The 19,796-nt window shown below is 42.4% G+C and overlaps 1 protein-coding gene across 1 annotated transcript; it reads right to left on the bottom strand.

The window, feature by feature from the left end:
• On the bottom strand, positions 3,517-5,631 carry LOC100736678 (olfactory receptor 508-like). Its single transcript, XM_021062274.1, has one exon. It carries the CDS (start codon positions 5,089-5,091, stop codon positions 4,156-4,158), a length of 936 nt encoding a protein of 311 aa, XP_020917933.1. The 5' UTR covers positions 5,092-5,631; the 3' UTR covers positions 3,517-4,155.

Genomic DNA, 19,796 nt, shown 5'->3' with positions numbered 1-19,796 from the left:
CATATAAGTGATATCATACAAAATTTGTTTTTGACTTACATCTCTCATATTCTCTAGGTTCATCCATGTGGCTACAAATGGCAACGTTCTGTGATTTTGATGGCTGAGTGATATTCCACTGTCTGTGTGTGTATTGCATCTTCTTAAGCCAATTATCTTTTGATGGGCACTTGGTTTGTTTCCATGTCTTGGCTACTGTAATTAGTATTGCTATGAACATTGGGATATATATACCTTCACAAAGAAGACATACAGGCACATGGAAAAATGCTCGACATCACTAATTATTAGAGAAATAAAAATCAAAACAACAATGAGGTATCATCTCACACCAAGCAGAGTGGCTGTCATCAACAGTCCACAAATAATAAATGCCATACAGGGTGTGGAGAAAAGGGAGCCCTCCTACACTGTCGGTGGCAATGTATGCCGGTGCAACAACTATGGAAAACAGTATGGATGTTCCTTAAAAACTAAAAATTGAGCTACCATAGGATCCAGCAATCCCACTCCCAAATACATATGCAGAGAATATTAAAACTCTAATTTGTGAAGATACATGCCACTCTGTGTCTTTAATTGGTGAATTTGATCCATACATTTAGAGTAATTATTGTTGTGTTAAGGACTTGGTAATGCCATCTTCTTAATTTCTTACTGGTAGCCTTGTAGTTTCCTTTTTCCTTTGTTTCTGCTTACTCATAAATTGGTGGTTTTCCATGGTGGTATGCTCTGTTTCCCCTCTCTTTATCTGTCATGAACTTACTCTAGGTTTCTGCTTTTTAGGTTACCATGAGGCTTACATAAAATATCTTGTAGATATATCAACCCATTTTAAGTTCATAGAAACTCAACTTTTTCCACATACATAACCTCCACTGTTTTGTCCCTCCTGTTATATTTTTGATGTTATAATTTACCTCTTTTTATATAATGCATTCACTAACATATCATAGTGCTATATTTATTTATAATACTTTTTTAAGCTTTTATCCTGTAGTTGAGTGGTTAGTACATTATCATATCACAGAATTAGGGTTCTCTAAATATGACTGTATATTTACCTTTACCAGTGTGTTGTATATTTTCATATGTTTTCATGTCACTAGTTAATATCTTTTCATGTTAGCTTGAAGATTTTTTTTTTGACATTTCTTGAAGAACAGGTCTGCTGGTTAGGAATTCCCTGAGCTTTTTTTCCTTTGGGAAGTTATCTGTCCTTCATTTCTGAAGGGTAACTTTCATGGATACTGCACTCCTAACTGGCACTTTTCAACACTTTGAGGGTATCAGTCCATTCTCTCCTAGGCTGTAGGCTCTCTGCTGAGAAATCTCCTAGAATGAGGGTACAACTGTAGGTCGCAATCTTGTTTCTCTAGCCGTTTTTAGGATTTCCTTCTTATCTTTGATTCTGACAGCCTCACTATGTTATACCTTGGATAAAGTCTTTTTGCTTTGCGATAAGAGGCTGCTCTCATAGCCTTGTGAGCTTGAAAGTCCACATCTCTTCTCAGGTTTGGGGAGTTCTTAGCTACTTTTATTTTAAATAAACTTTCTGCCCCCTCTCTCTTCTCCTTCTGTAACCTCAGTTATTCTAATATTTGTGAAATTGATGGCATCCCAAAGATCACTTAGTCTTTCCCTGATCTTTTTCATCCTTTTTTCTTTCTTCTCCTCTGAATGGGTTACTTAAAAGTCCTATTATTTAAATCGCTTATTCCATCTCACATTTAGTCCACTCTGCCACAGACACCCTCAATAGTATTTTTCATTTCATTTCTCTCGGACTCTTTTTTATAATTTCTATCTCTTTGTCAAATTTCCCTTTTTTTCTTGTACTGTCTTTCTGTGTTTTCTTGTAGCTTGTTGAGTTTCCCCAAAATACCTATTTTGAATTCTTCGTCAGATTGCAATCTTTTGTGCCACTGAGTTCAGTCACTGAAGGATTATTGTTCTCATATGCCAATGATATATTTTCTTGAGTCTTCGTGTTCCTTGTAATTTTACATTGATGCCTTCGGATTTGAAGGAAGAAGTAGAATCCACTCACACATTTACTATCTGCCTTTACGTGGGGTGTGTTGTTCATTGGTCTTACTATACCTGGGATTTTCCCTGACCTTGTACGGATGCACTTGCTCCCAGAGGCTCATGGATGGGATTCTTGCTGAAGTACTGAACAGAGTCTGACGAATCACATCCCTCTAGCGAATTTTCACAGTCTCAGCTGCTTCTTTTCTGATCTAATCCCTCCCCCAACAACCTCCAGCCCTGGAGGTCCTGCCTCAGTAAACCTTTTCAGATGGTCTCCTCCAGCAGTGTCTTGAAATGCCAGGGAAGCAAAGCACTCATTCACTGCCGTCCTTTGCCCCTGCAGGAGAGGACACTGCCTGCTGGTTCTGCCCCAGGCTGCACTGCCTTGCAGAAGTAGAGGCACTGGCAAAACTATAGTCTTCACTGCATTCAAACTCATGTTCTCTTCTTATTATCTTGCTCCAACGGTATGCTGGCATCTCTCCTCTGGAAGGCTGAATTCTACAGAGTCCCTCTCATTTATGTGTTTCTGCCCAAATCAGCACTCTCCAGGTTTTCCTCAATCGTGGCCAAGAGGGACTGGGGCTGAGTCTCTGGCTCCTACTGGTGCTGAGGCCCATACTAAGGTCTTTCTGCCTATAACCAGACGCACAGGTGGGCAAGACTCCCCCTGGATCCCTCAGCGTATGGTTCTGGATCCCACAACTCCCACTAAGGCACTTTTGTTCCTGCACGGATGCCTAATTTGTTGTTGTAAAGTGTAGCAGGAAGGAGAGATATCTCACACCGTCATGAAGCTAATATCACTCTGGACTTAATGTTATGGAGAAGAATCATTGCTGATGACCAAATAGGAAGATCAAGTGATATGATTTGTATTAAGATTAATCTAGTGTTTAGCTTCCTATTAAAGGAAAAACAACTTTCCTAAAAATATTATCCCTTTTTTATTTTTTAAAAAAATGACATAGAGAAAAAAAAACGGGGAAAAGAAACACAAAGAGGTCTGTAAGAATTCAAATAATTTTAAATTCTATAAATGAAATCATCTGGTTTAAAGAGAGCATTTCAGGGCTAATACAGAACTTCCAGTGAAATCATGTACAAGAAATCTGCAAATTTCAGTATCAGAGGCAGTAGGACCAGCAGGGACAGAAATGGTTTAAAACACTTTACAGAGGTATGCATCATGCATTGACAGAATTGAAACAACCTTTAAAAAAGAAAAATGACAAAGTTCCCATGGTAGCTCAACTGAAATGAAGCTGACGGATATCCATTAGGATGCAGGTTCCATCCATAGCCTTGCTCAGTTAGGGATCCAGCATAGCTGAGACCTATGGTGTAGGTCTCTGACATGGCTCGGATCCTGCATCGCTGTGGCTTTGGTGTACGCCAGCAGGTACAGCTCCAGTTCGACACCTAGACTGGGAACTTCCATATGCTTCTGGTGTGCCCTAAAATGTGGGGGAGAAAAGGAAGCTTACTACTTCATCTAGAATGGAGCCAGGTCATGTCAGTTAGTCCCCAGTGGTCTTTCTCCTGGGAACTCCTGAAAGCGTTGTGTGGAGTAGTTCCTAAAAGGAAAGAACTAAACTAAACAGAGATGTCAGCAGTTCTCTCAGGTGGCTAGGTGAGGCTCCCCTGCAGAGGTGCTGTGGGAGGAATCCGATTGCTCAGCTCAGATCACAAGGCAGAGAAGCATCACCAATCTCCATCCTTGGATCACCTGCACATCAGGGACACCACATCCTTCAGACGACAAGACCATCTAAGGCAACACTATTCTTTGTTTCCTTTTCAAGGTTTTTCAGAGACCTCCAGTAGTTATTTGCAAAAACTGCATTAAAAGAGGATTTACATGAAAATATTTTTACTTTTACATGTAAGAATTGGCAGCTGAGGTAACAATGAAGAAATTTTTGCTAAATATGCCTGTCTTTCTAAATACACATTTCTTTTCTTATACTGAAAATTCCCTTGAGAATAACACAATGAAATTTGTGAGTCTAGAGTATTATTAATATACACTGAAAATTACTTACTGTATCATCTATTCACCTGCAGGAGAAGTCTTCACTAGACAGTCTTTTTTATTAAAACTCAGATTACATTAGCACTTTAGAACCAATGTCTTCTAGCCATTAATTTTCTCATTGCCTCTTTAACCTCCTTGTTCCGGAGGCTGTAGATGAGGGGGTTCAGCATGGGGATCACCACCGTGTAGAACACAGACACCACCTTGTTCTGGTCAGTGGAGTAGCTGGACTTGGGCATCACGTAAATGAAGGTGATGGTCCCATAGAACAGAGTGACCGCGGTGAGGTGGGAGGTGCAGGTGGAGAAGGCCTTGTGTCTTCCTTCAGTGGAGGGCATCTTCAGGACGGTGATGAGGATGTAGACATAAGAGAGAGCTATGATAAACACAGTGACCACAATGATGGAGCCAGAAGAGGCAGCTGGGACTATTTCAGAAGTAAAATCATGAGAACAAGAAAGCTTCAAAAGCGGTGCATAATCACAGAAAAAGTGATTGACTTTATTGGGTCCACAGAAGGACAGACCTAGCACACAGCCAGTAAATATCCAGGCATTCAGAGATCCCCCTACATAGGACATCACCACCAACAGAATGCAGACTCTGGAGGACATGTGGGTGGAGTAGAGCAGGGGCGAGCAGATGGCCACGTACCGGTCGTAGGCCATGGCAGCCAACAGGAAGCACTCGGTGCTACCGAATGTGACCACAGAACAGAGCTGAGCAGCACAACCAGCCACTCGGAGAGAGCTGCCTTCCCCAAGGAGGCCCCTGAGCATGACAGGTGTGACCGATGAGGAGTAGCCAACATCTACAAAGGCCAAGTGGCTGAGGAAAAGGTACATCGGGGTACGAAGCTGAGGGCTGCTTCTGATCAGCAGGATTATACTGCCATTGCCCAGTAAGGTGACAACGTAGATTCCCAGAAACACAATAAACAAAGTGGCACCGACTGTACTATCCTCTGTTAACCCCAAAATAATGAACTCTGTCACACTTGTGTAGTTTCCAGTTTCCATCTACTCTGAGAACAGCGCCCACTGAAGGAGAAAGTAAGAGTGGATGTTAGAACAGAGGAAAATACCGTAATCTGAATACTGAGGTTTACAACAGCTGTGTAACAAAATCTAAGCATGCACACTCACAAGTCAATATTTGGGGAAAGTGCTTTCACGCACAATTCCTTATGTAAGTCTTGAAAATATAAATGTTGATTGATAGAAGGCCAGGATGAATCACACCAAAAAAAAAAATTTGTTAACTTCACACATTCAACTCTGTTGCAATATGTAGCTAGTTTAGGGGTCTGTGAGGAATAGTCTCCCAGGAGTACATCCTAGCGGTGGCCACTAGATGGAATGAGGGGCCCAGGAACTGCGCCTTCTAAGCCCAAGATGATCAAAGGGAGGAGAAATGTCTAAAGGGGGCAGGACTCATGCAAAAGGACAACTGCTTATAATGATATAGAGGTATCACTTTATCTTTCCTGCACCCACAGCATGTGGAAGTTCCCAGGCCAGGGGTTGAACCTGCACCACAGCTGTAACCACAGCCACAGCAGTGACAATGCCAGATCCTTAACCCACTGAGCCACAGGGAACTCCTGAGGTATCATGTCTTATGTGAAAGAGGATATGGAGTCACGATGAATCCTGAATCTACACAGCTATCACAGTTGGAGGAGAGCACAACCAATATCCAGGAAGTTTGTGCAGAGGCATAACAGGGAAAAGGTTCTCAAATCATGGACAAGTCAACCAGCAGAGACTGAAGTTGGGAAGAGAGTTGGCATCATCCTAGGACCAAGCTGCCTGATTCATGAGAGTGAGCCAACCCAGGAAAAGGGGACACACAACGCGGGCTTCTCCTGCAAGACTCCACAGATGCCTGAGATTCTGCATAACCTGGGGATGAGCTGCTGGCAAAGGGGTCCATCTCCTGCTTCCCACAGGTATCCAGCCCTAACTGAATGGTCCCTGTCTGACAAAAGTCACACCCTTTCATCAGCTTCTGTAAAGCTGTTCACATAGCAATTTGTTTGAGACAAAATCATGAAAAAGCAATAAATTCATGAGAGCTTTCTCTTAGAGACCCAGGATACCCAGCTTCAAAAGCCCACTCCATCTTTCTCACTCTACAAAGTTACAAACTGAGATTTAGTGGAGTTAGGCACCTAATTTTAGCTTAAATGGCTTTCTGGGAACTGAGCTAATATCAAAGCTCATTCCTAAAGCCTTCTCATTTGTTACTACATTTAGAGAACCCAAATATCTTCTGTACTTCTAAGAAAGAATATAGACTATCGGAAGGCATATTTGGTTCATTGACATGTTCAAAAAATTTGTTAATTACATTAATATATAAATAGTATCTTTACTGTTAAAGGGGTACTTTTGCAGTCTAGGAATGCATGTAAAGAAGTGGCTACACGGTAATGACAATTCTGCAAGGCAGATGATAAAGAGACTCCTTCAGTGCCCAGACCCAGGAAAGTGATGTGCCCAGTTTTCACCTGAACCATTTTGAGTCTTTGGTGGATAAGGAATAAGATTTAAATTGATTTTCTTTTTGCAGAGCAATAAAGGGAACAGATTTGGCATTTGAGCATAGATGCATGGCAGAGAGTAAAATAACCACTGCAGTTAAGCTGAGCAAAAATGCAGTGAGTCCTTTTGATGGGTAGAGCCAACAAAAAGGTGCGAGGCCCTGAGGAGATTGAAGATTGACTTGAATTGTTCTACTCTGGAGAATGAGCTAAAAAGATAGAAGAGGAGTTCCCGACGTGGTTCAGTGGGTTGAGAACCCAACTGGTGTCCATGAGGAGGCAGGTTCCATCCCTGGGCTTGCTGAGCGGGTTAACGATCTGGTGCTGCCATGAGCTGTGCCGTAGGCTGGCAGCTGCAATTCCATTTCAGCCCCTCGCCCAGGAACTTCCACATGCCTCAGGAGTTGCACCAAAAAGAAAAGGAATTGTTTAATTAATTAATTACAAGGTAGGAAATGGTAATAGTTACAGTTTGGGATGCTAAAAAAACAGGTGAAAATTTACATTTATTGGTAAGTGACAATGTCTCATAAGTCTGACAATGAGAGTGACAGGATATAATAGGGAGAAAAACAAGATCTTTGGAGGAGAAGTCAAGAAACTAAGAGGCCATGATGGTAGAAGGATCTTCTGTGTGGCGATATTAAAACCACAATTCCCGTCCATCAGGAATTGTGACGGGAACCCCATCAGGAAAGGGCAAACCAAAGCCAAAAGCCTTCCAAAGACGAGGAGCCATGATGCTAGTTAGCAGGGGACTGGAAAAGGTGGAGGACAATAAGGAGGACTGGTTGGCAGAGTCTGCCGATGGAAACTCAGCTACACCTGCCTGTCGGTAGGAGAGAGAGAATGTCTACAAGGAGCGACACGGGAGAAGGAATCCCATCCACCACCAGGCCCAGAGGCACCAAGAGCAAGAGGAAGAGCATCCTCACTTGAGCAGCTTGCAGAGGAGAACGTGGCCTCAGGGGAGCCCAGTAACTACGGAAACGGACGGGGAAGAGGATGCAACGCTCAAAGGAGATGCTGAGGACGTGGGATTTTGTGGATAGCCCTGAGTAACAGAGAGCACAAGAAACAGGCTTCAGGGGTTACAGAGATGGAAGCAGGGCCGCTTGATTCAGGAGAAAATAAGGAAACTTGAAAATAGTCTTTCTAGTGCCAGGGGACTGGAGTTAACATTCAAAGATGAGGTAATGATATAAATATAAAATATTGAATATATTTTACTATGTTGTGGTTAACAGCTGAATGAACACAAAGAATGAATACTATTCCCCAAATCGCAGGGGGGTGATGGGGAATCCATTCTGCTAACCTGGATTGATGATAATTTGGGGGTGATCCCAGAATGCCATTTAAGATAAAGCCATTCCTCTGAGAGGATTAAAAGCCAATAAAGAGAATGAGGAGGTGAAATCAAGGGTCAAAATCCTGGGGTAAAAAAATCACATTTCTGAGATGACTGCAGTGGTGACTTGAGAAAGTTCCAAATTTGCCCGTGGTATTCTTGGTTCATCTTTATGGAGTATACATCTGGGTTTGATATAGTCTATCAGGACTTTTCACTTCTGTCTCTGTCTGTTATTTCATATAAGGCTTCAAAACATTGGCTTAAGAGAGAGGCTATCTCACTAGGACAGCAGAATGAAGACAAGCAGATGTTACCCAAAATGTTTAAACTAATGTGAGAGAGACAGGAGAGAACATCCCCAGAATGAGAATTGATTTTATGAAGGACAGGAAGATTCGCATAAAACGTAAAACTTAAATGTGAGCATCCTTCTCATCAATACGAGAAAATACTTGAGTGTACAGTTGAATCTGTAGAGCAGGCTTCACCGAGTGGACGAATAAGCACGTGCGTCAGAGGAGAGCACGTGGAATCCCAACGTCAGTGGAGGATCTCGTGTAGTTTATCTTCGGCACCAAACGACTCAAGAGGGAAGGCGACGTATTTCACGTACTTTTACTACTCCAGGGTCCAGTCCTTGGAAATTCTGAGGCTAAATAAAATATCTGCTCGGTACACAGAAGAATTCTCATTCACGACTTTACCCAGTCGGAATGAACGGCCTTCAGAGCTAATAAGCCTGAGAACGATAGGGAGGTTCAGGCATTACAAACCTGCCTGAGTGATTGCGAGTCTGTGACTTTTCAGAATCAATTCAATGCTGATAGTCTAGGTTCACCAGAGATTAATCCACCATAGATTACACTCCACACATCCACAGGAGGAGAATACTTCAGGTTTCCCGATAGAATATCTCTGCAGTCTACAACCTTGTTATTCCTATGAGTTTAAATGTCTAACTAATATCTGTAATACAATTAAGAAAGGAAGAGAAGAAAAAGTGTCATAAAAATAACTGGAAAAGGGAGCACCACTGTGGTGTGATGGGATCAATGACATCTCCGCAGCACCAGGGCACAGGTTCAATCCCCAGCCCAGTACAAGGGTTTAAAGGACCCAGCACTGCCACAGCTGCCACACAGGCTGCAACTGCGGTTCAGATCTCATCCATAGCCCAGGAACTCCATATGCATGGGGTGACCAGAAAAGATATTTTTAAGTATAAAAGAAGTGATAGAGCAGGGGAAGATGAATGACTGAGTATCCAGAAGTAGCAGAAAGAGGTATTGCAGCTGAGAAAATAAGAGAGAAAATTTCTATTCCACATGCCAACAACTTCACTCCATTTTCTCAATTACACCCTTTTCTCTTCTACTGGAAGAAATGTAGCATGATTCAGTAGTTTTGTATCATTTATTTTTTCTTTTTATGGCCACACTTGCAGCATATGGAAGTTCCTGGGATAAGGGTCAAATCGGACTGGCAGGTACAACCCACACCCCAGCCACAGCAACACCAGATCTGAGCCACATCTGTGACCTATGCTGCAATTTGTGGCAATGCCAGATCCTTGACCCACTGGGCAAGATCAGGGGTCAAACTCACATCCTCACAGAGACAATGTCAGGACCTTAACCTGCTGAGCCACAACAGGAACAGCAAAACCTCCATTCTTTATTGCAGCATAATAATGATCAAAACTGCTCAACAACAGCAACTACAAGGATTCCTATGATTTGCTTTCTACATATCAACCAAATTTAAGAATAATTTATTTTTCTTCAAGAATTCAGCATCAAACAGACTGAACTCACACACACACACACACACACACACACACAAATGGCATCATCAGCCATGTGCTCAAGCAGTTGTATTGTTACGCTTTTTATCCGAACAGAGATGCCTGCATAATGCTATATGCGAATAAATGAAGCAACAGCATGCCATGTACAAATACCAGACAACTGCATACCCGAACAGGAAAACCCTACCCAGCACTAGAACCAGAAACTTAACCAGGTGTGGACCCAAGACTGAAGGATAGCTTAGCATTTTAAAGGAAATAGATGTACATGCCACAAATTCAGAGTCTGTTTTAGCACCAAATGTGGCATAAAACACAGAGTTATGCACCTGTGCCATGAGCTGTGCAGCCATATAAGCCTAGAAACAGATTTTGCTTTGCCCTTGATTATCTAAGGAATCTTAGACAATTTATATAAACTCTATAACCTTTCATTGTTCATTTTTTTTAATACCTCACAGGATTCTTGTGCCGAATAAGATGACATACATGACAATACCAAGCGCTGCTCATAGAAAAAAGTGGAAGCTCAACAAATAATTATTTCCTTGAAATACCCAAACCTTACATTCTAGTATGAAAGTGAGAAACAAACATTCTTATATCAATAGAGAATGAAATTATTACCTGCAAAAGTTGCACCTTAAAAGTAAGAATAAATATCAAAGACTTGTCAGGTAAAGAAAGGCTATTTTATGAGATGTAGGGTCTTTGGGGAGACAGTCCCTTGAGGACACTACTTGTTTATGAAAACTCCACTGAAAATCCACCAGGACACAGAAAATTATAGGCACATGTGCTCATATAAATATCGTCTTCTAAGAATATCTATAAACTTACTTTATGTGTACGTTATAATTTTTAATGAAAACTTTTGATGGATTTCTACACTGATTCTAACTGTGTTGGACACGCAAGGATAAACAAACAGACATGTGGTGGAAAAGAATGAAACAATGCTGTCTGCAGCAACGTGGACGGAACTGGAGGTTATCATGCTAAGTGAAGCCGAGAGAGAAAGACAAACACCGTGTGATAGCACTTGCATGTGGAATCTAAACTATGGCTCAGATGAACCTATTTACGAAGCAGGAGCTGACTCACAGACGTAGAGAACAGATTTGTGGTTGCCAAGGGAACGTGGGAGTGGGTAAGGGATGAAGTGGGAGCTTGGGCTTGGCAGACCCAAACTATTACTTGCAGGATGGATGAGCAACAAGGCCCTAGTTATAGTACAGGGAGCTATATTCAAAATCCTGAGATAAAGCATAACGGAAAAGCTAGTAAAAAAGCACACACACACACACACACACACACATATAACTGAGTCCTTCTGCTGCATAGCAGAAATTAACACACTATAAATCAACTATACTTCAATTTTTTAATTAAAAAATAAAAAGCTCTAATGTAACAGAATTTCAATTCCAAATAGAAATCCAGGGAAAAACGAGCTCTGTGTGTGGTGTGTGTATTTTTATATGCACAGTGTTTATTTTTTAATTAAATATCTTATTTTGAGACGGTTTTAGATTCACAGGCAGTAGAAACAAATAGTAACACAGAGAGATTCCATTTACCCTTCACCCAGGTTTTCCCGGCGGTAACCTCTCACCAAACTATTTCATAACATCACCACCGGGATACTGACAGTGGTGTGGTCAAGATGAAAGTCATTTTCATCACCACAAACATCGTTCACGTTACTCCTTTAGAGATACGACACCTGCCCCACCCTTGTCCCCTTCTGAACTTCTGACAACTCCTAATTTGTCCTCCAAAAATGATTCAAGATTCTGTCTCTTTGCATTTATTCTAATGAGGTTGTCAGATATAAGTTCGAACATTCTTACTCAGCAACTATTCCTTCAGTCTGCAAATCTTTATTGAGCACCTACCAAGTCCCAGGCACTGTGCTAAACACTGGGAATAAAAGGGAAAGCATGACAAATACAGTCCTTGCCCTCAGAAAAAGTCATATTCTGGTATTGAAAGCTGCAAAGCAAAACAAAAAACACATATACATCCACTTTTGATAATGGTTGATTCCACAGTTCAAATTAATCCTCTCACTGAGAACAATCAGAATCTGGTTAAAATGAAAAGTGAAATCAACATCCAGAAGGCAACAGGTAACTAACAAAATAGTGAATTATTAGGAAGACAACATCTAGACAAGATAGAAACCCACAGAATGGAGCCTAACATTGGGGGCTGGTCTTTTTCCTAGTGAATTTTTGAGATTCCCAAAAGGAAGTGGTGAAAAAGCTTATTCCTGATATTTTGAGAGTTTCATGGGGATATGGGGAGAGGAGAAAAAAAATAAGACAACATAAAAAGAAATAGCAGTGGCAGGAGAAAAGAGGAACAGACACAAGGGATTCCAGATACTGAAATAATCAATGACTATAGTTAATGTATTGAAGAAGGTAAAAATACTGACATCTTGGTGAAAACTGAAAACTATATGAAATGAAACTAGCTTACAAAACTCAAAATACAATATAAAATTAAGAGCTCAATGGATGGTTTTAATAAAACATATTTGACATAGTTGCAGAGAAAATTAGTGAGCTGGAGGACAGGTCAGAACAAATAATCATAATAAAGCATAGACAAGAGGACAAAAAAATAAGAAAAATTGATGTGCTCTACAGAACACAATCAGAAGGTCAAACATGCATTTAAATTGATTCAAAAAAGGAGAGGCTTACTGAGTTTCCTTTTGGCACAGTGGGTTAAGGATCCAGCATTGGCACCGCAGCAGCTCAGGTTGCTGCTCTGGCACAGGTTTGATCCCTGGCCCAAGAAATTCCACATGCTGTGGGCACAGCCAAAAGAGAGAGAGAGGGCCTTTCTGAGTGACTACTCATGGTTTTAACAACTTTATGACCAATTAACCGAATTTTGCTTAATCTGGCTAGGATTGTTTCTATTACTTAAAGAACAATTAATAAAGTATAAATTTATACATGGGCTGGTTGTAACTAAAGACAGTGAATATCAGCCTAATATTAAGCTACTCAATATGCTCATGGCACATGGTTTACGTTAGTTAACTAAATATCACATGTAATCACCTAAGAAAAATGCCCTACGAAGGCAAGTCTTTTGATAAAACACTACCCTAGATCAGCATGAGGAGCTTTAGAAATTCGTTATCTGTGGTGATGCATTATCTCTTCTAATCCTTGTGGAAACCTCGGTGAGAATTACAGATTCATATGTGTAAATTCTCCACCTAAGTGGTGGAGTGAACCCAAGGACTGCCAGTGACGGAGCCGGAATTCCTTGGGCAAACACTGGTTCTATCAGTTGATATACTACATAAGTCGAGTTCAGAGTCTGCCTAGGTCCATGATGGGAAATTTAAACCCTGACCAGAAAATAGTGAAAATGAGGACGTACTGGGAGATTGGGATGACTCTCCCAAAGACTCTGACAGACAAACAATCTTCGGGCCTGCATGACGAGGCTGCTCCTCCCCTGTCCAAGGACACCTCACCTGAGAAAGTTACCTAGGACAAGAAATCGATACTCCTCCCGCCTCGCCCTTTGGTCTTTTACTCAGGGAGACATTAGGGTAAACCTGAGCATCTAAGACTTACGTATCAAAGAATTGTAGTATTTGCCTAATGTGTTTCACATTCGTGCACAGGGATGGTACCTGAAGGTACTAAACTAAGGAGGGAAGAATGCGATATTAGAGCATTTGAATTTATGTGCACCGTTGACCCTTAAACAGGAGTTAGGGGCACGGATCCTCCATGCCATGCCGTGAAAAATCCGCATACAATTTAAAGTTGGCCCTCCTTATAGGCAGTCGGATTTTTTCTTCAGGGAAGCAAGAAATAAATATATCCATCAAAGCTGCAGTGTAAGACCCTGGAAGTATTGCTGAGGTGGAAAGATCCAGTTTCTGGGGCAGAAGGGCTGAGGAAAGTGCCCTTCGCGTCCCACACACAGCAGTGGTTGCACTCAAACCACAGGCTGAAACTCCTAGTGCTGAGCAGCAGCTGCAGTGCGGTCCTCACTCGCCCAGTTCCTTGCAGGAATGTGGGGCATAGACTTCAATCTGATTCTGCAGTCTTCCTGGTGACTCTTGATCTGCTGAAACTATCCGGAGTCTGTTTATGTGCACTTGCAGTTGAAGACTCTCACTGGCTCATATGCAGTTGAAGACTCTCACTATTAGCAATGTTTGCACGAGTTAGAGATGCATGGGAATGGCAGCAATGCTGGTCACTGGGATAGAATCAGTGTGGATGAGACTTTTTATTTAGACGCTTTCGTTGAAATAGCACCTTATGTACAGAATCGGCTATCTAGACGATTAAACATGACAGTACAAGCGAATATAATATAGATGATGTCATTTTCAAAACAACTTATAATGGACAGAAAGAACAGCATTAAGGGAAAACTAAACTCTGGGCTCAGATTGCTTGTTTCAAATCCCACCTCAGCCACCCACTCGCTTTGTGACCTTGGCCCAGTTTGGTAACTCCACGTGCTCACATTCTGCACTTATGCAAAGAAGTTAATACCGCTGTTGGAGATGAAGCAAGAAGTATGTATAAAGGGCTTGGAATAGTGTCTAGCATGTGTCAGGGACTCAGTAACTCTCAGACACTTTTAACATCATGAAAACAATAACACGAGAAGGAATTTTTAGTGTTTTACTTAGTTTTATCCCTTCACCAACTCATGAGAAGTATTGCTATTATCCCTACTGGTCAGATGAGGAAATAGGAGCATAAGAAAGTTAAGTAACTTGCCTAAGATCATATGGTTAGTAAACTAATGAGCTTGGATTCTAGTCGTGGGTGGTGTGGCTCCAGAATTTTCACCCTGAATCACAAAACTAGAACTAATTTACTACTGCTACGATGACCTACCACCTGCTCTTCTTATGTTTTGTATCATTATCATTTAGTCCTAACGTGCCTGTTCTGATCTGAAACCAAGGCTGACTTCTCACCATCATCAGCAAACACAGGCGCAAGCTCATTAGAACAATTAACTCCCTTTCGGTGTGGAAATTGTTTTCCTGAAACTAGGCTTAGGTCTGAATCAGTTGGCTCAGAGTAGATGGCTTTAATGACCCCTGGGGAAGAGGGCAGCCGTTGCCCACAGACGCTTTCAGAGACCACGGTGAATCTGAGGATCAGTCCAGGGATTCACATCTCCCGTATTTGGAACTTATTTTTTTTTTTTGTCTTTTTTTTTTTTTTTTTTTTTTTGCTATTTCTTTGGGCCACTCCCGCGGCATATGGAGGTTCCCAGGCTAGGGGTCCAATCGGAGCTGCAGCCACCGGCCTACACCAGAGCCACAGCAACGCGGGATCCGAGCCGCATTTGCAACCTACACCACAGCTCACGGCAACGCCGGATCGTTAACCCACTGAGCAAGGGCAGGGACCGAACCCGCAACCTCATGGTTCCTAGTCGGATTCGTTAACCACTGCGCCACGCACGACGGGAACTCCCATATTTGGAACTAAAGCTGAGGTGCAGAATGCAAGGCTAGCCCCAGAGGACTCGTAGGTGAGGCACTACCTCCGCCTATTCCTGCCTCCCCAGCAGCTTGAGCTGATCCATCTGCAAGTCTTGGCCCATCCCCAGATAACGGGGGCACGGTAGCACAGAGAATGTCATCAATTCTTTTATATATATTTATCCACACATAAATGCAAATACAGAGAAATACGTCTCTTCCCACTTTGGGGCCTCAAACTACCTGACTTTTTGAAACTTAACAAAACTGCTGCTTTTAAAAAAATTTCTAAAATCTCTGCTAACTGCTTTACGGATGACTGCTGAGTACCATCTGAACCTGTGGCTCAGCTCATCACTGAGAGGGCCATCCAGTCGAGTTTCATTCAGGAATCAACAGACTTCAAAATAATCTCCTAGGGAGTTCCCATTGTGGCTCAGCCATAAAGAACCCGACTGGTATCTATGAGGATGCGACTTCAATGCCTGGCCTCACTCAGTGGGTTAAGGATCCCGCATTGCTGTGGGTGTGACATAGGCCAGCAGCTGCAGCTCAGATTCTGCCCCAGCCTGAAAACTTCCATATGCTGTGAGTGCAGCTCTAAAAAGAAAAAAGCAAAATCTCCTAGATCGGTTGCGTTCTAAACTACTGTGTGCACGTCGACCAACTGAGAGATCAGAAAGATTCTAGAATCCGACTTACAGTGAAGCTAAAGATCGTGAATGAGGCTAAAAAAGGCTTTTTTTTTTTTTTTGTCCTTTTGCTATTTCTTTGGGCCGCTCCTACGGCATATGGAGGTTCCCAGGCTAGGGGTCCACTCGGAGCTGTAGCCCCGGCCTATGTATATAACCCACTGAGCAAGGGCAGGGACCAAACTCACAACCTCATGGTTCCTAGTCGGATTCGTTAACCACTGCGCCACGACGGAAACTCCTAAAAAAGACATTTTTAACCTCACATTAAAAGACTGCCTTTGTGGAAACAACTCATGACCAAAAATATACCAGACTCTTTCACAATTTTGTTTCACAGGAAAATACTTAAGAGAATCATCTACATCTTCATATTCTGCCCTGTTTGATCAGATTGTTTTTCCCAGCCATGTTCTACAGCAATTAAGGAATGGAGGATTTCAATTTAAGTTTTTCATCTCAAGTTACATTCAAAGTGTGTTTTAAAGTGTGTTACAGAGGGTGTTAACAAAGTAAGTCCGGAGATTAACAAATTAAGTATTCGGGGAGGAGTAGCCAAACAAATAAGAGTACAATAACAAATGTAAAAGCAATATGAAGTATGTGCAAAAAATGCATTTAAATTTTCAAATTGGGCAAAAGTAAGCACATGAGCTGAAGCAAAAAGATCTTCTTATTCAACTACCCGTGTTTGTGAATAAGTTAAAAATAATTCTGAAAATAAAATGGAGACAGTTATAGAGCCTGTAACAACAGCTTTGAAACATAAACGAGCTAATTAGTGCTACAGGTCTAGGTATTCACTTGATCAATAAAGGGACAATTTTCACATAAAGTCACGTTGAAAATAGCAGGAATAAAAAGGATGTGAGGGAGTTCCTGCTGTGGCGCAGTGGGTTAAGGACCCAGCTTGTCTCTGTGGAGGTGCCGGTTCCATCTCTGGCTTGTGTTAAGGATCTGGCATTGCTGCGGCTGTGGCATCCCCAGCTCAGATTTGATCCCTGACCCGGGAACTTCCATATGCTACAGGGGAGGCCGAAAAAGAACAAGAAAGGAGAAAGGAAGTGAGGGTTCATTGAGTGTCCTACAATCCCTTTGAGTGTCTGTGTGGGAGGCGGACACACCGAGAGCATCAGTCAAACACAAATATCTTACTGTCATTCATTCTTCTTTATTCCTTTTACCACCACACTTTAAATCCTATGAAAACAGCAGTGCCCCATGCCTGCTGTATAGTGATATCTTAAGTGAAAAGATCAAACCATGATGCACTATTGGAATTCCTTCCACTGAACACGCTTCTAAACCATCCTTTTACCAAAACATTTTTATTCTTCAGAAATCAATTGCTAAAATTAGGCTCAAGGGTAAGGTGGGGTATCAGCAGACTGGATGCCTACAGTGCAATTCAAGGAAGGAGTGAGAGAAAAAGGACTTAATAAAGCCTTATGGTAGAAGATTCACGGGAGCAAATGTTATATTCACTGTTGACTGTACACAGTGGCAATGTGAGAGTGATGTTTGCAGAACTGACACCAAAGATGTGGTGAGGGAAAGCTACTGACATCTAATCTCAGTCCCTCGGATTATTCACTGTTTTCCTCAACGTCAGCTATCTTCTTGTTTCTCCCCAGAAGAAAAAATATTCGCAAACAGACAAAGTGACTGGCGAAACTGAGCTCATTAGACTCAGGCACTTCTGTCCTGAGTTCCCAGAAAACCAAGACCCTCAGAAGTCCCCCTCTCTGTTTTCCTTAGCCTTGAATGTCATTCTTGCCTGGACACAGGAGCCAATCCTGATATTGCAGTTAGGCTGGAATTTCTCTTGCCCGTGGCACATTTTAGTCTGCATGGCAGGCTGCCATTCCCTCGGGACACTGTGCAGTCTCGTCTTGCAGAAAACAAGCGTTATTATGACGGGCTCCTTGACACAGATTCGCTTCTTACAGGCTCCAGTCACCAGGGACCATTGTCTCCTGGCCAGAGCATCCTAGGGCCAGTCCATGTCCATCAGTCACCTTGTGAGTTAGTAACCATGGTGTCTAAAGAAGTCTGGAATAACCTGTGGGCTGGGCTCACTTGAGGTCAAGGACACACACAATGATAGCCGACTGGACTACCACCCATGTTTTGCCTTACACAGCCTGGGACCCAAGCTCTTGGCTGCTATGGATTTTGCTCAAGAGAGACTAGGTTCCTATATCATGCTTCAGTAAAGATCCACAGTGCTATTAGGACTGTCTTCATCTCCCAGGCACCCGTATGCAACCTGGCTTTAGCCCCAAGGATTCTCTCTGAAGCTTTTTTAAAGCTGTATCTTCCACTTCTCATTCCTGGGTCTCTCCAACTTTCCTCTCTACGATTTCAAAACAAACTGGCTCAAGTTTTGTCCTAACTTAGATCAAGCAACCAGGGCCACAAGCATGCTGAACCCTCTGTCACACACCTCAAGGCAACCTGAGTGAAGGATTTCCCAGAAACAGCACCAAAGAAAAAGACTCCTGAATGCACATCGAAGGAGAGCAGACCTTGCTCTTGGCAATTAAGCCGAACTGGAGTCCAATCTGTTTGGTATCATCTGGCTTCGGAAACCAGGATAGCATGTTCGAATTACCAAAATAAGCAAATGCCAAAAACCAAAATGTTCCACATAACACAAGAGTAATATTCCCATATTGGAAAACATGCTTAGTGGTTGTTTATTGTTTTCTCAAAAAATTTTTTCATGCCGTTCTTTTTTTCTCCATTACACTATGGGGTCTATAGATGGTCAATACAGAAGGCATTCATTTCTCAGGTCACATACATATCTTGTTTAGTTTGAGCTTATGTAGTCAATGCCAAAAATCCTGAATTACCCTCATTCGTGGGTTTTTCTGTTTGAAGGAAAATCCACATCAAGTTCATTGTGATTCCTAAGGACTGCTTGGATCATTTTCTTGGAAAATAATCTTCTGTGGTAGTACATCACTGACTAAATCCCGGGGCCAGCATCTTCATGTCATCCACGTCAGTCTCAGGCAAATGCAGTTCGATCAGGGATGTGAATCCTGACGTATCGGTGCGATCACGACCAGAGCGTCTCTTTCCTCAGATCACAAGGAAAAGGAAGCTTCCTCAAGCCAGACGGCCAGGCTGTTCCATGGGAAGTCACAGCACGCTTGTGAGCACGGCTCACGATACAAAGGCAGTGAATACAGGAGTGAAAACGCCTTCCTTTACTCCAAAGGTTGGACTCTTCCATTCAAAGATGGCACCACCATTTCCTCCAGGCTTGTTTAACTTTTGGTCACATTAGGACAGAATTGTAAGTGGCCATCCTCAGTCGTCTCACTCATTCCAAATTGTGTTCCCATGGGAACATTTCATCAAGGGGAATCTAAATACATGATAAGCCTCAAGCCAAATGCAAGCAGCACATCGGCTACTCAGGGCAAGCACGGTCGTTCAGAGCTCCCACTAACTCGCAGTTCAGTGACCGAATCATCAAATCCGTATGGGTTCCCGGCTGGGTCGGAACAAAGTATCCAGGGTTTTAACTATGACTCCGACACTTTTCCTAGTCACCATCTCAAGAGTTAACTTACAAGAATTCTTTCACACCTAAAGAAGTCTCTTGCTCAGAGTGGATCCCTAGCCAGATAAATGAAAAATACATGCCCTTTCCTTTCACACAAGTCCTTCCTAGAAGCCAGAACTAAACTCATGACCCAGTGGAGCCCTAAAGACAAGCTCGCTTCTTTGGACGCTCCCTGGTGACTCTCAGACACTCCTGGACTTAGACCTGCCCTTTCCCAGGTTTGCTGAGCAGCGCAGTGCAGTCTCGGCT

The sequence above is a fragment of the Sus scrofa genome, chromosome 9 (assembly GCF_000003025.6).
Source record: "Sus scrofa isolate TJ Tabasco breed Duroc chromosome 9, Sscrofa11.1, whole genome shotgun sequence".
NCBI classification, from domain to species: Eukaryota; Metazoa; Chordata; class Mammalia; order Artiodactyla; family Suidae; genus Sus; species Sus scrofa.
This window is presented reverse-complemented; position numbering and strand designations above follow the sequence as displayed.

Excerpts from the sequence above, each read along its gene's own strand:
- LOC100736678 (XM_021062274.1), bottom strand. The coding sequence starts at position 5,091 with ATGGAAACTGGAAACTACACAAGTGTGACAGAGTTCATTATTTTGGGG.